We start from the raw sequence: 22500 nt of genomic DNA on the forward strand, positions 1-22500 counted from the left end.
TGTGTGTGTGTGTGTGTGTGTGTGTGTGTGTGTGTGTGTGTGTGTGTGTGTGTGTGTGTGTGTGTGTGTGTGTGTGTGTGTGTGTGTGTGTGTGTCAAGTGTGTGTGTGGTGCGTCTGAACCATTCTCTCAGGATCACAGAAAGAGACAGACACAGAGTTACTATTTAAAGGAATGAACCCAAATTGGTGTTTGTTACTCTATGTATTTAAGGGTCATATTCTGATCAAACATAAAACCCATGACTAGAGTGAAACATCATGTTGTGTTTGACACAGGAACCAACTGACACAGGGACACTGAGGAGGAGTCATTATCCCAAACCCTAAACGCTGGGTAGAGGGGCTCAGTGAATGTGGAGGTGAATGTGTACAGGTGGGTCAGTGTGTCAGAGGAGGCTCTATAGAAGGACAGAGTGCCGGCTGGCCAGTCCAGATACACTCCTACTCTGTGGGGGCTGGAGGAGGGGACGTCTATGGTAGTGGGATTACTATTGTGCCAGGCAGTGTAATTGTTGTCATAGCAGGTCAGACTCCAGGACTTGTCATTGTATCCAATAAGACAGTCCTTACCCCCTGCTCTTCCTCTCCTGCTGATTCCTTTATATGTCACTCCTATTCTAGCCCCTCTCCCACTCCACTCTGCCTCCCAGTAACAACGCCCAGTCAGACCCTCTCTACACAGCACCTGTTCCCAGTCCTCAAATCTCTCTGGGTGATCAGGATACGGCTGCTCCTCTCTCCTCCGTGTCACCTTTCTGTTCTCCTCAGACAGAGAGAGGAGTCTGTTTATTGTGTTTAGGTCCAGTGTGAGATCACAGACATCTGATGGATGAAACCAGACACAATATTAGAAATCCTCATCAAGTTGACGTGAGACTTCTTGAATGATCATATGTTAAACTGTATGGTAACATAGCAGACTTATTCCCAATAATTACACACACACACCACGCAAACACACATTTCTTATGTAACTCTAACACACACACACACATTTCTAACAAAACACGAACACGCCACACACCACACACACACACACACACACACACACACACACACACACACACACACACACACACACACACACACACACACACACACACACACACACACACACACACACACACACACACACACACACACACACACACACACACACACACACACACTGTCAAAGCAACTCTTTGTAAACGTTGGTGTCCCTGATTTCTGTTTCTGTAGAACTACAGCTGATATTTAATATGACCAAGTAAGTAATGATGGTGATCTTTGACTTCGACTTGAATTAAGACTTATTCTTAGTCATATTCTTCACAGCAGTCAACACTCACATTTTCTAAGCCCAGGTTTCATTCTGTTCTCTCCACCATGTTCCACACTGTAGCGGTAAGCAGAAGAACAGACAGTCATTGAGGGATACACCTGAACTCTCTCACACACACACACACACACACGCACGCACGCACGCACACACACACACACACACACACACACACACACACACACACACACACACACACACACACACACACACACACACACACACACACACACACACACACACACACACACACACACACACACACACACACACACACACACACACACACACACACACACACACACATTCAGCATATAACTTGTCCAAGTGGTGGTAAGAATGTTTGTCTTAGCTAGCCTGATAAGTCCAACATGTCTGATATGAACATTGACATAAACCCTCTACATACTTGAGTTTCTCCAGTCTGCAGTGTGGATCCTCCAGTCCAGCAGAGAGCAGTCTGACTCCTGAGTCTCCTGGGTGATTGTAGCTCAGATCCAGCTCTCTCAGGTGTGAGGGGTTTGACCTCAGAGCTGAGACCAGAGAAGCACAGCCTTCCTCTGTGACTAGACAGCCTGACAGCCTGCAAAGAGTCAAATCATTTTAAAGCCACACTGCTATTCTTTGGTGGTGAAAATAGTGGCAGTATATTTTTTTCAGCGTATTCAGATATATCAGTGTTATGAAACCTGTCATATTTGTTAGGGAGGAGGTCCCTGTGGCGGGATCAAATCAGCGGATATTTTAGAGCGCCACCGAAAGTTTTCGATAAAACTCAAACTTTCATTAAAACACACATACGAGGTATTGAATTAAAGCTACACTCGTTGTGAATCTAGCCACCAAGTCAGATTTGTAAAATGCTTTTCGGCGAAAGCATGAGAAGCTATTATCTGATAGCATGCATCCCCAGGAATACCAGACCGTCAACAAAACAACAGATTTTGCGGTAGCCGGCGCTACCCAAAACGCAGAAATAAAATATAAAACATTCATTACCTTTGACAAGCTTCTTTCTTGGCACTCCTAGATGTCACATAAACAATGGGGTCTTTTTCCCGATTAAATCCGTCATTGTATACCCAAAATGTGATTTGCTGAAGACCGGTCTGATCCAGAAAAATGGCCATCTACCAGAAAAAGTTGCCTATATACTTTTACAAATCACTTCAAATTACTTTTCTAAACCAACTTTAGGTATTAATAAACGTTAATAATCTATTAAATTGATCACGGGGCGATCTGTATTCGATAGCAGCAAGTCTTGAAATCATCGTCCATGTTTTCACATTCATAACATCCTGTTGTGAGCCCAAAGAAAGGAAGAGCTTATACGTCACCAAACCAAGGATAAAGCCGCCCCTAAATGCCAGCACTGGTGACATTGTGTGGAAGCTGTAGGCGTTTACAGGGGATTGCCATGTATTTTCTTCAGCCTTAGACAATACATTGACTGACGGAGAGATATTATTTTTGTGTTTTTGGTGAACAGTTTTCGAAGGATTTTGACTCCTAAACACGTTATGTTCTAGCCACAGACACGATTTAACCAGTTTTAGAGACTTCAGGGTGTTTTCTATACACACACACTTATCATATGCATATACTATATTCCTGGCATGAGTAGCAGGACGCTGAAATATTGCGCGATTTTTAACAAAAAGCTGCGAAAATGCGCATAATCCGTAAGAGGTTTTTAATGTTTCATTATTAGAAATGACAAATTATCAAAGTATTGCCTGCAGATAGAATCATGTATAGTACAAATATTATAGTAGACTGACCAGACCAGTTTAAAAAGCAGTATCAGTCAGAAGACAGACAGTGAGGTATCAGATTTAGATCGTATTAAGAATACAGTCCATATCTATATATCTATTTTGGCAGTGAAGCCACCATTTTAAATGTGGCTCTATATTCCAGCATTTTGAAATAGAGATGAAATGTTTCATTTGAGGTGACAGTGTATAATGTCACCTTTCATTTGAGGATTTTTTAATAAATACCTGTTTCAAGTTTCAAATTGAAAGCACTTTATGTATCTAGTTCCCCTATTTGAAGAAGTCAGAAGTATTCTAACCAATTAACATACAGTGTATTAAAGTTGTCAAAAGTTTAGTATCAAGTCCCACTCGTTGGTTGCATTTGCAGTTTGTTTTGGTTGTGTTTTAGCCAATAAAAACTGAATGGTGGATGGTGACTGGCTTAATCTTATGTCTAAGTGACTAGATAACAAGTTTCTAAGCAACTTAATTATTCCTCACGATGCCTTGAACAAGAAAAATCATGTATCAATCATGAAAAATTGTGAGGAAGTTACAGAGACTACAACAAAACATGCTAACCTCTCACCATTACCAATAACAGAGACTACAACAAAACATGCTAACCTCTCACCATTACCAATAAAAGAGGCTACAACAAAACATGCTAACCTCTCACCATTACCAATAACAGAGGCTACAACAAAACATGCTAACCTCTCACCATTACCAATAAAAGAGGCTACAACAAAACATGCTAACCTCTCACCATTACCAATAACAGAGGCTACAACAAAATATGCTAACCTCTCACCATTACCAATAACAGAGGCTACAACAAAACATGCTAACCTCTCACCATTACCAATAACAGAGGCTACAACAAAACATGCTAACCTCTCACCATTACCAATAACAGAGGCTACAACAAAACATGCTAACCTCTCACCATTACCAATAACAGAGACTACAACAAAACATGCTAACCTCTCACCATTACCAATAACAGAGACTACAACAAAACATGCTAACCTCTCACCATTACCAATAACAGAGGCTACAACAAAACATGCTTTTGTGTAGCGCCTGCAGGGTTGAAATATGCTAAACCCTTTGTTTACTGCTGGTGCTATCATCATATAATAGCTTCTTATGCTTTCACAATAAAAGCCTTTTTAAAATCGGACATGTTGGCTGGATTCACAATGAGTGTAGCTTTAATTTAGTATCATACATGTGTGATTTAATGAAAGTTTGATGTTATATAATTTTATATAAATTTGCTGCGCTGCATTTTCCCTAGCTTTTGGACAAGTGGGATGCTGGCGTCCCCCTATCCTAGAGAGGTTAACTAAATCAGAGGACCGCCCATGAGCCCAGTTAGGGTCTGGCATCCTGGGACAGGCCCTTTTCTGCAACTCCAGAATAAAACCCCAACTTTGAGAATTTCTCAACAGACCATGTTTCTCTCCATTACGAGAGGACAAAGGTTGCAGGCCAGCTTACCTCGATAACGAGAGGGCCAAGGTTTGAGACCAGGCTGCTGAATCTTTTAACCATCCCACGTGGTTAAACTCTTAGACTATTGATACCGACATAATAAGAACAAGTCTTTGATATTAATTACTAGTCTGCAGCTAGGAATTTGTTATCATTGAACGTGAAGACAACCACCAAAACATCTATCCATAAGGACATGAATGAATGTCACTCTGAACTATCCATTCTAACCACAACAGAGAGAGAGAGAGAGGACAGACACTCTCCGGAAAGAAACAAACTTTTCAACAGAGACCCTGATGACACACTGAGCGTAAATATATATATTGATTGCAATTGTTCCCGAATGAGTGAGCGTTCATGTGCAAAGGATTACCATTTCAATTGTTATAATTATCAACTGTGTGTTGTCTCATCTCAGTCGACCCCCACTTCCCCTTTGTACACCAAACCGCGATGCCGGTTTATCCCACTAGGGAAAATGCACTATAATTTCCTTGTAACTATCTACTGTTTGTTATACATTTCTGTGAATTACTTAGTTAGTAAATAAATTATTTTAAGACAATTGATGTATGAATGACTCATAGTGAAGACTGGGTTTGTGCAGATAACCAACAATTTACAACGTTTGGAATGAGACTAACGTAAAATAAATAATTTATGAATTAATAAGACTAATTGATAAGATATTAAAATATCTGAAAAGTTTTATTAGGAAAATTCTAACTTTGTAATCTGAATATTTTCATTGGTGCTCATCTTCCTAGTTAATACATTAGCCTGATTAGTTACAGAGAATCTTTGATAAAAAACAAAAAGTCTTCAGTTAGTAACACGACAGGGGGTATGTACCTCTCACATTCTCATTCATCACGATTCATTCATCATTATTCATAATCATAACCATGACTGTAGAAGTGTTCAGAAACATCTTCTATTTCTTATTCAATATGGGACCAAAACTAATGACTTCTTAAACTTTAATACTTGAAGATGTCCAAATTATTACGACTTTTTCAAATGGGAGAACTAGATACGTGCTTTAATTTCTGAATGGTAAAACATATTTGTATGTATGAACACCCTCAAATAAGAGGTGGCATTCTGTGTCTCCTAATATGAAACATTATATCTCAAATCCAAAATGCTGGAGCAAAGCACCACATTTAAAACTGTAAGCTTCACTGTCCAAACACATATGGTGTGGACTATGTGTGTCTGGTAAACACATGTGGATCTGGTGAACAGTTATCACTTGTTGACCAACTACAGGAATACTGACCTCAGAGTCTCCAGTTTACAGTGGGGATTCCCCAGTCCAGCAGAGAGAGCAGCTTCACTCCTGAATCCTTCAGGTCATTGTTACTCAGGTCCAGCTCTCTCAGGTGTGAGGGGTTTGACCTCAGAGCTGAGAGCAGAGAAGCACAGCCTTCCTCTGTGACTAGACAGCCTGACAGCCTGCAAAGAGTCAAATCATATTAAAATCACACTGATATTATTTGGTGGTGAAAATGGTGGCAGTATATTTTTCAACATATTCAGATACATCAGTGTCCTGAAACCTGCCATATCTATTAAAACATTTATGTTTCATTATTAGAAATTAAGACAGACAGTGAGGTATCAGGTTTAGATTGTATTGAGTATACAGTCCACACCATATCTATTTAGACAGTGAGGTATCAGATTTAGATTGTATTGAGTATACAGTCCACACCATATCTATTTAGACAGTGAGGAATCATATTTAGATTGTATTTAGTATACAGTCCACACCATATCTATTTAGACAGTGAAGTTAACATGTTAAATGTGGCTCTATACTCTATATTTCAGATCAAATGTTTCATATGAGGTGACAGTATATAATGTCACCTTTTATTTGAGGGTATTTTCATACATATCTACATCACGTTTATTAATAACACCACTTTATGTATCTAGTCCCCCCATTTGGAGAATTCTGACCAAGTATTCTGACCAATTCACTTATAGTGTATTAAAGTAGTCAAAGGTTTAGTGTTTAATCATAAACTTCCTGGTTGCATTTGCAGTTTGTTTTGGTTGTTCTAATAATAACTGAAATATGACTGGAGTCAGTTTCTTTCAAAGTAGATAACATGTTTCTAAACTAAAGTAATCCTGATGATGCCAAGATTGTGAAAGATCATCAATTAATCATTATCAATATTGAGTGAGTAAGGTAAAGAGGCTACAACAAAACATGCTAACCTCTCACCATTACCAATAACAGAGACTACAACAAAACATGCTAACCTCTCACCATTACCAATAGAGGCTACAACAAAACATGCTAACCTCTCACCATTACCAATAACAGAGGCTACAACAAAACATGCTAACCTCTCACCATTACCAATAACAGAGGCTACAACAAAACATGCTAACCTCTCACCATTACCAATAACAGAGGCTACAACAAAACATGCTAACCTCCTTCCATTACCAATAACAGAGACTACAACAAAACATGCTAACCTCTCACCATTACCAATAACAGAGGCTACAACAAAACATGCTAACCTCTCACCATTACCAATAACAGAGGCTACAACAAAACATGCTAACCTCTCACCATTACCAATAACAGAGGCTACAACAAAACATGCTAACCTCTCACCATTACCAATAACAGAGGCTACAACAAAACATGCTAACCTCTCACCATTACCAATAACAGAGGCTACAACAAAACATGCTAACCTCTCACCATTACCAATAACAGGCTACAACAAAACATGCTAACCTCTCACCATTACCAATAACAGAGGCTACAACAAAACATGCTAACCTCTCACCATTACCAATAACAGGCTACAACAAAACATGCTAACCTCTCACCATTACCAATAACAGAGGCTACAACAAAACATGCTAACCTCTCACCATTACCAATAACAGAGGCTACAACAAAACATGCTAACCTCTCACCATTACCAATAACAGAGGCTACAACAAAACATGCTAACCTCTCACCATTACCAATAACAGAGGCTACAACAAAACATGCTAACCTCCTTCCATTACCAATAACAGAGACTACAACAAAACATGCTAACCTCTCACCATTACCAATAACAGAGGCTACAACAAAACATGCTAACCTCTCACCATTACCAATAACAGAGGCTACAACAAAACATGCTAACCTCTCACCATTACCAATAACAGAGGCTACAACAAAACATGCTAACCTCTCACCATTACCAATAACAGAGGCTACAACAAAACATGCTAACCTCTCACCATTACCAATAACAGGCTACAACAAAACATGCTAACCTCTCACCATTACCAATAACAGAGGCTACAACAAAACATGCTAACCTCTCACCATTACCAATAACAGAGGCTACAACAAAACATGCTAACCTCTCACCATTACCAATAACAGAGGCTACAACAAAACATACTAACCTCTCACCATTAACCTCAAATACAAGGTGACATTCTGAACTGTCACCTAATATGAAACATTATATCTCAAATCCAAAATGCTGGAGCAAAACACCACATTTAAAACTGTAAGCTTCACTGTCCAAACACATATGGTGTGGACTATGTGTGTCTGGTAAACACATGTGGATCTGGTGAACAGTTATCACTTGTTGACCAACTACAGGAATACTGACCTCAGAGTCTCCAGTTTACAGTGGGGATTCCCCAGTACAGCAGAGAGCAGCTTCACTCCTGAATCCTTCAGGTCATTGTTACTCAGGTCCAGCTCTCTCAGGTGTGAGGGGTTTGACCTCAGAGCTGAGACCAGAGAAGCACAGCCTTCCTCTGTGACTAGACAGCCTGACAGCCTGCAAAGAGTCAAATCATATTAAAATCACACTGATATTATTTGGTAGTGAAAATAGTGACTGTATATTTTTCTAAATATTCAGATACATCAGTGTCCTAAATCCTGTCATATCTATTCATAAATTAATGTATCATTATTATAAACTACATATGAATAACAAATTATCAAAATATTGCTTGTCAATAGAAACAATTCACTTATAGTGTTATTATTTATTTAAGCATTGAAGTATTCAAAACCATGCTATTTTTCCCATATTAACACACAATGACTACATCAAGCTTGATTTGGTTGTGTTTTGTCCAAAAGTAACAGAATGGTGGATGATGAGTAGGTAACTTGTTTATAAACACTATTAAAGTCATTCTGATAATGCCAGAGTAAACAGGAGCGGTAGGGTAGGCTAGTGGATTAAAGTGTTAGACTAGTAACTGAAAGGTTGCAGGTTCAAACCCCCGAGCTGACAATGTACACATCTGTTGTTCTGCCCCTGTGTATTTTTACCTTTATTTAACTAGGCAAGTCAAACAAATTCTTATTTTCAATGACGGCCTAGGAACAGAGGGTTAACTACCTGTTCAGGGGCAGAACGACAGATTTGTACCTTGTCAGCTCAGGGGTTTAAACTTGCAACCTTCCGGTTACAAGACCAACGATCTAACCACTAGGCTACCCTGTCGCCCCATATAGCTGTATATATAAGACAACTGCTGGGACTGCCCAGGGAGAGCTCCTGATTGACCATGGTGCATTGAGTTGGTTGGAACCTCAAAAGCCTGCTGACAATAAACAATGATAAATGTAAGATTCACTTCAAGTGTTCCTTTCCACGACAAGGGATACAGTGGTCAAAGCGAAACATACTAACCATTACCCCAGTATCACCATTACCCCATTTTCAACATTACCCCATTATCAACATTACCCCATGATCGACATTGCCCCATTTTCATCATTACCCCAGTATCACCATTACCCCATTATCAACATTGCCCCATTTTCATCATTACCCCATTGTCAACATTACCCCATTAGCACCATTACCCTCAAATAAAGGTGACATTCTGTACTGTCACCTAATATGAAACATTCAATCTCAAATCCAAAATGCTGGAAATGTAAAACTGTAAGCTTCACTGTCCAAACACATATGGTGTGGACTATGTTTGCCTGGAAAACACATGTGGATCTGGTGAACAGTTATCACTTGTTGACCAACTACAGGAATACTGACCTCAGAGTCTCCAGTTTACAGTGGGGATTCCCCAGTCCAGCAGAGAGCAGCTTCACTCCTGAATCCTTCAGGTCATTGTTACTCAGATCCAGCTCTCAGGTGTGAGGGGTTTGACTCAGAGCTGAGACCAGAGAAGCACAGCCTTCCTCTGTGACTCCACAGCCTGACAGCCTGACAAAGAGATCATATTGACTTCACAAATACACATAAACAAAAGTATTGAAGAAGGACAATATGCAGATGCATTTGGTTTATTCTCTCAAACAACATTTAGATTCATCTTCTGTCTCCTAGAATTGAATGGTTTTACTAATGGAACATCAATGTGTTGATTCAATGTTGTTCAATATAATATATATTATACACTTATAATAGGCTAAGTTAGGATAAGTAATTCTCACCCCCCTTTAAGATTTAGATGCACTATTGTAGTGACTGTTCCACTGGATGTCATAAGGTGAATACATATTTTCGCTCTCTGCTAAAACTTAAATGTAAAATATTTACATATTTTCCTTGAGAATGAATATTTCTTCCTGATGATTATTTGTCATTTTTACTCACAGAGCAACTGTGGAGGCTTTGACCACTGGCAGCAGCCTCAGAAGACCTTCCTCTGATCTGGAGTATTTCTTCAGGTCAAACACATCCAGCTCCTTTTCTGAAGTCAGCAACACAAAGACCAGAGCTGACCACTGTGCAGGTGACAGGTTGGGTTTTGAGAGACTTCCTGATCTCAGGTAGCTTTGGATCTCCTCCACTAGAGAATGGTCCTTCAGTTCATTCAGACAGTGGAACAGATTGATGCACCTCTCTGGAGAGGGATTCTCCCTGATCTTCTCCTTGATGTAATTGACTGTTTTTTCATGGGTCTTTGAGATGCTTCTTGTCTTTGTCAGTAGACCTCGTAAGTGCTTCTGATTGGACTCCAGTGAGAGGCCCAGAAGGAAGCGGAGGAAAAGGTCCAGGTTTCCTATCTCACTTTCTAAGGCTTTATCCACAGCACTCTTGTAGACAGTAACTTTAGGCTTGTCATATAACAGTGCACAAAAGTTCCTGGCCTTTGACTGAGGTTTGTCCATCAGATTCTCATTGTTGTTGATGAATGAGAGGAACACATATACAGCAGCCAGAAACTCCTGAATGCTCAGATGAACAAAGCAGTACACCTTGTCCTGGTACAGCCCACATTCCTCTTTAAAGATCTGTGTGCACAATCCTGAATACACTGAGGCTTCATTGACATCAATGCCAGCCTCTTTCAGTTCTTCTTCATAGAAAATCAGATTGCCATTCACAAGCTGTTGAAAAGCCAGTTTTCCCAGTGACAGAATGCTCTCTTTATTCCAGTGTGGACCTGTCTCTTCTTTCCCAAGATACTTTTCATTCTTCTGTTTGGTATGAAACACCACAAGGTGTGTGTACATCTCAGTCAGAGTCTTGGGCATCTCTTCTCTCTTGTGTTTCAGCATGTGTTCAAGGACTGTTGCAGAAATCCAACAGAAGACTGGAATGTGGCACATGATGTGGAGGCTCCTTGATGTCTTTATGTGTGAGATGATTCTGCTGGCCAGGTCCTCATCACTGAATCTCTTCCTGAAGTACTCCTCCTTCTGTGGGTCATTGAACCCTCGTACCTCTGTCACCTGGTCAACACACCCTGAAGGGATCTTATTGGCTGCTGCAGGTCGGGTAGTTATCCAGAGGAGAGCAGAGGGAAGCAGATTTCCCTTGATGAGATTTGTCAGCAGAACATCCACTGAGGTTGACTCTGTGACGTCCCAACAGATCTTGTTCTTCTGGAAGTCTAGGGGCAGTCGGCACTCATCCAGACCATCAAAGATGAACAGAACTTTGTACTTGTTGTAGATGGAGATTCCTGATTGTTTGGTTTCCATTGAGAAGTGATTGAGAAGTTCAATGAAAGTGTGTTTGTCCCCTTTCATCAAATTCAGCTCCCGGAAAGGGAATGAAAATACAAATTGGACATCCTGATTTGCTTTTCCTTCAGCCCAGTCCAGAATGAACTTCTGCACAGAGACTGTTTTTCCAATGCCAGCGACTCCCTTTGTCAGCACAGTTCTGATAGGTTTGTCTTGTCCAGTTAAGGGTTTGAAGATGTCGTTACATTTGATTGCAGTTTCTGGTCTTGCTTGTTTCCTGGTTGTTGTCTCAATCTGTCTCAGCTCATGTTCATTATTGACCTCCCCTGTTCCACCCTCTGTGATGTAGAGCTCTGTGTAGATCTTATTGAGAAGTGTTGGGTTTCCTTGTTTAGCGATCCCCTCAAATACACATTGAAACTTCTTCTTTAGATTAGATTTGAGTTGGCAAATCACAGCAAGCTCATCTGAATCTAGAAATAACACAGAATATTAATATTATGTCTGTTTTAATGCCTACAGTATTGTAGGACTGTTATAAAGTTGTAAATTATAATAATGTATTCTCTAAACTGACTGTATAAATGTGTAAATGTTTTCATAATGCGTTACAGACTGGTGTGACTGATTATATTATTATTGGTGTTATTGATGGTATTATTAATGTTCTCTCTCTCTCTAAATGAATCACCACAACACATCCCTGCTGCTACTTGATGAGGTCACTAGGTGTTGTGTTAAGGCTGCTACAATATCATTGAATTACACAGCTACTTTAGCTGTACTTTAGCTACAGCTTTTAAATGTTATAAAACAGCATTCAACATGAGGCAGACAGATCTTACTTTTCTCCAGTGTGTCAGCAAGCTCCTTCTGGTTCATTTTCCTCAGGATGTGCAGTGTGATCTTCAGAGCCCCCTCTCTGGCACTGCTCTCCTGCTTCTCATCTTCAGCGTCCACCACTTCCTTATCCTGCTTCTGACTCTCAAAGCCTTCTGGGAGTTCTGGACTAAGAATCCTCTTGAACATCTTCAGCTCGTTCTTCACAAATGTCATAATTTTCTCTTCAAGCAACTGAAATAAATAAAGTAAATAAGTTAAGCAAGAGACAAAATGCTTTCTCATCAACACATTAATGAATGATTGACAGATCAACTTTACTTGAGGTAAACAAAAACAAATGTACATAACAGGACCACATACACTGAATATGGAGGCCAGGTCTGTTTGATGACTCTGGGAAGACTGACCACTGAGAATCTCTGACTCTGATCTCTCCTGTTGGTTTCTGTGGACAAAACATGAGATTACATCTCCTCATCCAGGAAGTACACGTACACACACACACACATACACGCACGCGCGCGCACACACACACACACAAACACGCACACACACACACGGAGAGAATGTTGTGTTTGTTTAATATTGTTTTACGACTACGAAAATGGGAAAATGGGAGGAGAAATGACTAGAGACAGTGTTGTTTAACTCACTGACCAGGACCCATGAGTTCTTCTTACCTTTGTTCAGTAGATACGTCTCCCTCTCTAAAGGATATAGGTTGACCCATAGACTGGTCACTCTTCATGGACACACAGCTGGGAACAGGGGAGGCTGGTCTCTCCTGCTGGATTGGTCTTCAACACAACAGAGACAAACATTACATCTCTCATCTACTCTGAGCTCAGATGATTGAGCTTCAACACAACAGATTATCAGATGGGGAAACATGATTCCAAAAAGCCATACATATATTTTCAGAAATGTTCATAACTTAGCTTTTGTTGTGTGAAGAAATTATGAAAGAAATGTATTTTACACAGTACTAATATATAGGTTTACACTCTCAGAGAAATCAGTAGTACTGCTAGGTTTTACACAGTACTAATATATATCTGCTCCACTGTCAGAGAAATCAGTAGTACTGCTAGGTTTTACACAGTACTAATATATATCTGCTCCACTGTCAGAGAAATCAGTAGTACTGCTAGGTTTTATACAGTACTAATATATATCTGCCTCACTCTCAGAGAAATCAGTAGTACTGCTAGGTTTTATACAGTACTAATATATATCTGCCTCACTCTCAGTGAAATCAGTAGTACTGCTAGGTTTTACACAGTAATAATATTTATCTGCCTCACTCTCAGAGAAATCAGTAGTACTGCTAGGTTTTACACAGTAATAATATATATCTGCCTCACTCTCAGAGAAATCAGTAGTACTGCTAGGTTTTATACAGTAATAATATATATCTGCCTCACTCTCAGTGAAATAGGTTTTACACAGTAATAATATTTATCTGCCTCACTCTCAGAGAAATCAGTAGTTCTGCTAGGTTTTATACAGTAATATTATATATCTGCCTCACTCTCAGAGAAATCAGTAGTACTGCTAGGTTTTAAACAGTACTAATATATATCTGCCTCACTCTCAGAGAAATCAGTAGTACTGCTAGGTTTTAAACAGTACTAATATATATCTGCCTCACTCTCAGTGAAATCAGTAGTACTGCTAGGTTGTATACAGTAATAATATTTATCTGCCTCACTCTCAGTGAAATAGGTTTTACACAGTAATAATATTTATCTGCCTCACTCTCAGAGAAATCAGTAGTTCTGCTAGGTTTTATACAGTAATATTATATATCTGCCTCACTCTCAGAGAAATCAGTAGTACTGCTAGGTTTTACACAGTAATAACATATATCTGCCTCACTCTCAGAGAAATCAGTAGTACTGCTAGGTTTTACACAGTAATAATATATATCTGCCTCACTCTCAGAGAAATCAGTAGTACTGCTAGGTTTTACACAGTAATAATATATATCTGCCTCACTCTCAGAGAAATCAGTAGTACTGCTAGGTTTTACACAGTAATAACATATATCTGCCTCACTCTCAGTGAAATCAGTAGAACTGCTAGGTTTTACACAGTAATAATATATATCTGCCTCACTCTCAGTGAAATCAGTAGAACTGCTAGGTTTTACAGAGTTTCATAAAGAACTGTACAAATGATACATTTGACATCAATATACAACATTTTTTTAAACATTATTAAATACAGTAATATAAGATCTGTATTTAAACATTTAGTTTTGAAATCAGAATATGTTTTTATCCAGGGCCTGGGGTAGGGGTACCAGGAAAATAATGACTATAAGGAGTACCAGTACTGAGTCAATGTGCAGGGTACCAGGAAAATAATGAGAATATAAGGAGTACCAGTACTGAGTCAATGTGCAGGGTACCAGGAAAATAATGACTATAAGGAGTACCAGTACTGAGTCAATGTGCAGGGTACCAGGAAAATAATGACTATAAGGAGTACCAGTACTGAGTCAATGTGCAGGGTACCAGGAAAATAATGACTATAAGGAGTACCAGTACTGAGTCAATGTGCAGGGTACCAGGAAAATAATGAGAATATAAGGAGTACCAGTACTGAGTCAATGTGCAGGGTACCAGGAAAATAATGAGAATATAAGGAGTACCAGTACTGAGTCAATGTGCAGGGTACCAGGAAAATAATGAGAATATAAGGAGTACCAGTACTGAGTCAATGTGCAGGGTACCAGGAAAATAATGAGAATATAAGGAGTACCAGTACTGAGTCAATGTGCAGGGTACCAGGAAAATAATGAGAATATAAGGAGTACCAGTACTGAGTCAATGTGCAGGGTACCAGGTAGTTGAGGTAATAATGAGACTATAAGGAGTACCAGTACTGAGTCAATGTGCAGGGTACCAGGTAGTTGAGGTAATAATGAGACTATAAGGAGAACCAGTACTGAGTCAATGTGCAGGGTACCAGGAAAATAATGACTATAAGGAGAACCAGTACTGAGTCAATGTGCAGGGTACCAGGAAAATAATGACTATAAGGAGAACCAGTACTGAGTCAATGTGCAGGGTACCAGGAAAATAATGACTATAAGGAGAACCAGTACTGAGTCAATGTGCAGGGTACCAGGAAAATAATGACTATAAGGAGTACCAGTACTGAGTCAATGTGCAGGGTACCAGGTAGTTGAGGTAATAATGAGACTATAAGGAGTACCAGTACTGAGTCAATGTGCAGGGTACCAGGAAAATAATGACTATAAGGAGTACCAGTACTGAGTCAATGTGCAGGGTACTAGGACAATAATGAGAATATAAGGAGTACCAGTACTGAGTCAATGTGCAGGGTACCAGGAAAATAATGACTATAAGGAGAACCAGTACTGAGTCAATGTGCAGGGTACCAGGAAAATAATGACTATAAGGAGTACCAGTACTGAGTCAATGTGCAGGGTACCAGGTAGTTGAGGTAATAATGAGACTATAAGGAGTACCAGTACTGAGTCAATGTGCAGGGTACCAGGAAAATAATGACTATAAGGAGTACCAGTACTGAGTCAATGTGCAGGGTACCAGGAAAATAATGAGAATATAAGGAGTACCAGTACTGAGTCAATGTGCAGGGTACCAGGAAAATAATGAGAATATAAGGAGTACCAGTACTGAGTCAATGTGCAGGGTACCAGGAAAATAATGACTATAAGGATTACCAGTACTGAGTCAATGTGCAGGGTACCAGGAAAATAATGACTGTAAGGAGTACCAGTACTGAGTCAATGTGCAGGGTACCAGGAAAATAATGACTATAAGGAGAACCAGTACTGAGTCAATGTGCAGGGTACCAGGAAAATAATGACTATAAGGATAGAACCAGTACTGAGTCAATGTGCAGGGTACCAGGAAAATAATGACTATAAGGAGAACCAGTACTGAGTCAATGTGCAGGGTACCAGGAAAATAATGACTATAAGGAGAACCAGTACTGAGTCAATGTGCAGGGTACCAGGAAAATAATGACTATAAGGAGAACCAGTACTGAGTCAATGTGCAGGGTACCAGGAAAATAATGAGAATATAAGGAGTACCAGTACTGAGTCAATGTGCAGGGTACCAGGAAAATAATGACTATAAGGAGAACCAGTACTGAGTCAATGTGCAGGGTACCAGGAAAATAATGAGAATATAAGGAGTACCAGTACTGAGTCAATGTGCAGGGTACCAGGAAAATAATGACTATAAGGAGAACCAGTACTGAGTCAATGTGCAGGGTACCAGGAAAATAATGAGAATATAAGGAGTACCAGTACTGAGTCAATGTGCAGGGTACCAGGTAGTTGAGGTAATAATGAGACTATAAGGAGTACCAGTACTGAGTCAATGTGCAGGGTACCAGGAAAATAATGACTATAAGGAGTCCCAGTACTGAGTCAATGTGCAGGGTACCAGGAAAATAATGACTATAAGGAGAACCAGTACTGAGTCAATGTGCAGGGTACCAGGAAAATAATGACTATAAGGAGAACCAGTACTGAGTCAATGTGCAGGGTACCAGGAAAATAATGACTATAAGGAGAACCAGTACTGAGTCAATGTGCAGGGTACCAGGAAAATAATGACTATAAGGAGAACCAGTACTGAGTCAATGTGCAGGGTACCAGGAAAATAATAATGAATATAAGGAGTACCAGTACTGAGTCAATGTGCAGGGTACCAGGAAAATAATGACTATAAGGAGAACCAGTACTGAGTCAATGTGCAGGGTACCAGGAAAATAATGAGAATATAAGGAGTACCAGTACTGAGTCAATGTGCAGGGTACCAGGAAAATAATGACTATAAGGAGAACCAGTACTGAGTCAATGTGCAGGGTACCAGGAAAATAATGAGAATATAAGGAGTACCAGTACTGAGTCAATGTGCAGGGTACCAGGTAGTTGAGGTAATAATGACACTATAAGGAGTACCAGTACTGAGTCAATGTGCAGGGTACCAGGTACACACACACACACACACACACACACACACACACACACACACACACACACACACACACACACACACACACACACACACACACACACACACACACACACACACACACACACACACACACACACACACACAGGGAGGGAATGTTGTGTTTGCTTAATATTGTTTTAGGACTAAGGAAATGGACAAAATGATGAGCCTATGGATTATGAAAACAACAACAATAAATGGGAAAATGGGAGGAGAAATGACTAGAGACAGTGTTGTTTAACTCACTGACCAGGACCCATGAGTTCTTCTTACCTTTGTTCAGGTGAAAAGTCTCCCTCTCTAAAGTATAGAGGAGGATTCATAGACCAGTCACTCTTCATGGACACACAGCTGGGAACAGGGGAGGCTGGTCTCTCCTGCTTGATTGGGCTTCAACACAACAGAGACAAACATTACATCTCTCATCTACTCTGAGCTCAGATGGGGAAACATAAGAGTTTCACAAATATAACTGACTTCCAGACGTTAGTTAATGGCGCGTGGGTACCTGCTTCTATAAACCAATGAGGAGATGCAGCGCGAACTGCGTCACAAATATAATGTAATGTTGTTATAATATAATGTTGTTATGGTCTAATGTTGTTATGGTCTAATGTTGTTATGGTCTAATGGTCTAATGTTGTTATGGTCTAATGTTGTTATGGTTTAATGTTGTTATGGTCTAATGGTCTAATGTTGTTATGATCTAATGTTGTTATGATCTAATGTTGTTATGATCTAATGGTCTAATGTTGTTATGGTCTAATGTTGTTATGGTCTAATGTTGTTATGGTATAATGTTGTTATGGTCTAATGTTGTTATGGTCTAATGTTATGGTCTAATGTTGTTATGGTCTAATGTTGTTATGGTCTAATGTTGTTATGGTCTAATGCTGTTATGGTCTAATGGTCTAATGTTGTTATGGTCTAATGTTGTTATGGTCTAATGGTCTAATGTTGTTATGGTCTAATGGTCTAATGTTGTTATGGTCTAATGGTCTAATGTTGTTATCGTAGAATGTATGCACACATGACTGTAAGTCGCTTTGGATAAAAGCGTCTGCTAAATGGCATATATTATATTATTATTATTATATTATAACTGACTTCAGACGTTAGTTAATGGCGCGAGAGCAGTGTGTCATTTAAAATGACGAAATTAATTTGGCGTCGCGAGCGTTGTAGTCAGTCTGTCAGCCCCGCTAAAAGGCTGGTGTCGTTACTCTGCCTTCTCCGGGGGCATGTTGAGGTAAATTTACTAACCGGGAGGGTTGAATGATGTAATTTATTGGAGGGCTGGAAGACGCACTCTCGAGGTTGTTTACTCACAATATCAGATATTAAATATATTTTTTATAATGAATGTATATTGAGGTTGAGGTTCTGACTAGTGATTATTTACCTGGGGTTCAATACCTGCTATTGAGGCGCTCTGAAAATAATATTCAAACGTTCGGTCCTTGAACACAGAGGGGTTAAACACTAAAGTTACCGTCCATCTAGTGAAGAGGAGAACCGGACAGAGGTGGCCAGCATCCGTCAATGAGAGAGGGAGAAGCCGGTGATGATGTAGTGGTAGCTATGGTAACACTGTCCCTCACCGTAAAGAAAAAAGCAAATTGAACAATAAACTTCGGTGTCTCAACACTAACAAACTCCGTCATATTCCCCAAGATCACCTCAGTCCACTCTGCGCGTAACCGGACAATATCCACACCGAACGTGGACGCGGACAGTTCTGTACGGGGACGCGGACAGTTCTGTACGGGGACGCGGACAGTTCTGTACGGGGACGCGGACAGTTCTGTACGGGGACGCGGACAGTTCCAGAATGCGGACATGAGCTGTGCAACACAATAACCTAAACCCAGTCTTTACAGTGGGTTACATTAGTAATATTCATTTTTTTATTATTATGTTTAACAAACATTTTTACAAAATTATAACAACGTTTTGAGATCAAACATTCAGTTTTTTTATAACAATATTTTGAGATCTGGGACCATATACACAAAGTGTCTCAGAGTAGAAAATTGGTCGTATAAGTGCTGAGAATAAAGACATTTTACACTAATGAGTATAAATTACCTAGTTACCTACCCATTACCTAAATTACCTACCCACCTAGTCAGCAGATATTTAGGACACCTCGTGAGCTGTCTAAGTAGTTAAGAGTTAACAGCAGGTGTCTTGATAATACTATAGAATCATGCAGTGAGTCAGTGGTTCCTGAGCCACATGTAATTGCATTGCAGTAATTAAAAATAATGTTTTTATATTTCTATGTGATCAACCCATAAATAATATAGACCTACATGCAACAGTATGTCTTGTGCTTTTGGCGATGAGTTATGTATGATAATGATGTATAACTAGTGATACCATGTATGTCTGCAGAGCATTTTGTCTTCATTTTGGCAGATTAACTCAGGCTTATTTCTGAAGATTAACTCAGGTTTTCACCCAGTGGCTAAGGAGTTGGAGCTGTGTCTGAAAGGTGGCTGGTTTGAATCCCGTGAGCTGGAAAAAAACTGCTGCTGGGTTCACCACGTCAAAACCTCAAAACATGAACCTTTCGTTGATCAGAACTCTAGAGGTTCTTCTTCGCTGAACCCAAAAAATATAACTTTTTCATAAGACTCCTGAACAGGTAACCAATGGTTACCCAACCTATTTACATTGTGTGTGTCCCCCTCTTTTATGCTGCTGCTACTCTGTTTATCTTATAAGCACAGTCACTTTAACGATACCTACATGTACATACTTTTGACCTCCTTTACATGTTAGCTAAAGGCATCTCCTTTACATGTTAGCTAAAGGCATCTCCTTTACATGTTAGCTAAAGGCATCTCCTTTACATGTTACATGTTAGCTAAAACATGTTAGCTAAAGGCATCTCCTTTACATGTTAGCTAAAGGCATCTCCTTTACATGTTAGCTAAAGGCATCTCCTTTACATGTTAGCTAAAGGCATCTCCTTTACATGTTAGCTAAAGGCATCTCCTTTACATGTTAGCTAAAGGCATCTCCTTTACATGTTAGCTAAAGGCATCTCCTTTACATGTTAGCTAAAGGCATCTCCTTTACATCTAGCTAAAGGCATCTCCTTTACATGTTAGCATGTTCTAAAGGCATCTCCTTTCATTTTGTCTTCATTTAATTATCTATAACAATAATAATTATCTATAACAAGTGATACCATGTATGTCTGCAGAGCATTTTGTCTTCATTTTGGCAGATTAACTCAGGCTTATTTCTGAACAGGCTGGAGTCACATCCTCAAAACATTCATGAACTTTTCGTTGATCAGAACTCTGGAGGTTCTTCTTCACTGAAAAAATAATAACTTTTAGTGGTTCCATATATTAAGGAAGTGATAGAAGCCTTTTTGGTTCAAGGAAGGAACCTTTCTTTTCTAATAAACACGTTTTTCTTCTGATTATTTAGTTATCTACATCATGTTATTTCCAGTTCTCCCTTTGGAGCACAACATCACGTTGTTAAATAATAATCCTAAATTGGCCCTTTGAAGGATTGAGAACCCTGGTTTAGCAGATGCTCTTATCCAGAGTGATTTACAGAAAGTGCTTTCATCTTAATTAAGATAGCTAAGTGAGTATATATATATATATATATATATATATATATATATATATATATCCATCTAAAATCTATTAGTTAAAACTCTGAGAACAGTAATATTGATGGTACCCATAGCAACCATTTCTGATTAAAAAACAAATGTGAACATTTTGGAAATAAACTCTTAATAATGTTATCAAAAATTGTCATCTCACCTCTTAGCCTTGGTGTCATGTTCCCCAGAGAGAATCATTTTAGAGGCAGGGCCCCCCTCCTCTCTCTCCCCATAGAGACTAATTTTAGAGGCAGGGCCCCCCTCCTTTCTCTCCCCAGAGAGACTCATTTTAGAGGCAGGGCCCCGCTCCTGTCTCTCCACAGAGAGACTCATTTTAGAGGCAGGGCCCCCCTCCTCTCTCTCCCCAGAGAGACTCATTTTAGAGGCAGGGCCCCGCTCCTCTCTCTCCCCAGAGAGACTCATTGTAGAGCACTGACCCCTAAACAGAGATCCAAAATGTTGGTTGTGGTTAACACAGTAATTATTTAATGTTAATTGTTATAATATATTAATTTTCTCTCATGAAACATTTACTAACAGACATAGAAACAATCAGAAGATTTATTGCAATCACATGAAAACGTAGTTGTGACATTTCATCTCCATGGTAACTGTCTGTAATAATAATAAGTCACTGTTTGTTAAGGTAGTTATAGGTTATAGACAGTACAACAACAATAATAATAATAATAATAATAATAATAAGTCACTGTTTGTTAAGGGAGTTATAGACAGTACAGCAACAATAATAATAATAATAATAATAATAAGTCACTGTTTGTTAAGGTAGTTATAGACAGTACAGCAACAATAATAATAATAATTATAATAATAAGTCACTGTTTGTTAAGGTAGTTATAGACAGTACAGCAACAATAATAATAATAATAATAATAATAAGTCACTGTTTGTTAAGGTAGTTATAGACAGTACAACAACAATAATAATAATAATAATAATAAGTCACTGTTTGTTAAGGGAGTTATAGACAGTACAGCAACAATAATAATAATAATAATAAGTCACTGTTTGTTAAGGTAGTTATAGACAGTACAGCAACAATAATAATAATAATTATAATAATAAGTCACTGTTTGTTAAGGTAGTTCTAGACAGTACAGCAACAATAATAATAATAATAAGTCACTGTTTGTTAAGGTAGTTATAGACAGTACAGCAATAATAATAATAATAATAATAAGTCACTGTTTGTTAAGGTAGTTATAGACAGTACAGCAACAATAATAATAATAATAATAATAAGTCACTGTTTGTTAAGGTAGTTATAGACAGTACAGCAACAATAATAATAATAATAATAATAATAATAATAATAAGTCACTGTTTGTTAAGGTAGTTATAGACAGTACAGCAACAATAATAATAATAATAATAATAATAATAATAATAATAAGTCACTGTTTGTTAAGGTAGTTCTAGACAGTACAGCAACAATAATAAT

At 38.9% G+C, this 22500-nt stretch overlaps 3 protein-coding genes across 4 annotated transcripts in view; 1 reads left to right on the top strand and 2 right to left on the bottom strand.

Moving 5' to 3' along the window:
• LOC124018858 overlaps positions 1-22500 on the top strand; it is a 292551-nt gene that overhangs the window by 112952 nt on the left and 157099 nt on the right. The window lies entirely within an intron of this gene.
• On the bottom strand, positions 99-2203 carry LOC124018859 (stonustoxin subunit beta-like). The gene is made up of 3 exons (XM_046334169.1): positions 1732-2203; positions 1333-1379; positions 99-823 (listed from the first exon to the last, which is right to left on the bottom strand). Exons 2-3 carry the CDS (start codon positions 1352-1354, stop codon positions 258-260), a joined length of 588 nt encoding a protein of 195 aa, XP_046190125.1. The 5' UTR covers positions 1355-1379; positions 1732-2203; the 3' UTR covers positions 99-257.
• The window catches only part of LOC124018853 (NLR family CARD domain-containing protein 3-like), a 111947-nt gene continuing 99658 nt past the window's right edge, over positions 10212-22500 (bottom strand). Inside the window, exons 3-7 of the mRNA XM_046334150.1 lie at positions 17675-17791; positions 13058-13174; positions 12738-12822; positions 12380-12608; positions 10212-12007 (exon numbers count right to left, since the gene is read on the bottom strand). Of these exons, the coding sequence (XP_046190106.1) occupies positions 10212-12007; positions 12380-12608; positions 12738-12822; positions 13058-13174; positions 17675-17791 (2344 nt within the window). The remainder of the gene's footprint in view (positions 12008-12379; positions 12609-12737; positions 12823-13057; positions 13175-17674; positions 17792-22500) is intronic.

This window comes from Oncorhynchus gorbuscha, unplaced genomic scaffold (genome assembly GCF_021184085.1).
Source record: "Oncorhynchus gorbuscha isolate QuinsamMale2020 ecotype Even-year unplaced genomic scaffold, OgorEven_v1.0 Un_scaffold_584, whole genome shotgun sequence".
NCBI classification, from domain to species: Eukaryota; Metazoa; Chordata; class Actinopteri; order Salmoniformes; family Salmonidae; genus Oncorhynchus; species Oncorhynchus gorbuscha.

Coding starts and splice junctions, on each gene's coding strand:
- LOC124018859 (XM_046334169.1), bottom strand. CDS start 1,354: ATGAAACCTGGGCTTAGAAAAT. Junction 824..1,332: donor GAAACCTGGGCTTAGAAAAT/GTGAGTGTTGAC, acceptor TTCATCCATCAG/ATGTCTGTGATCTCACACTG.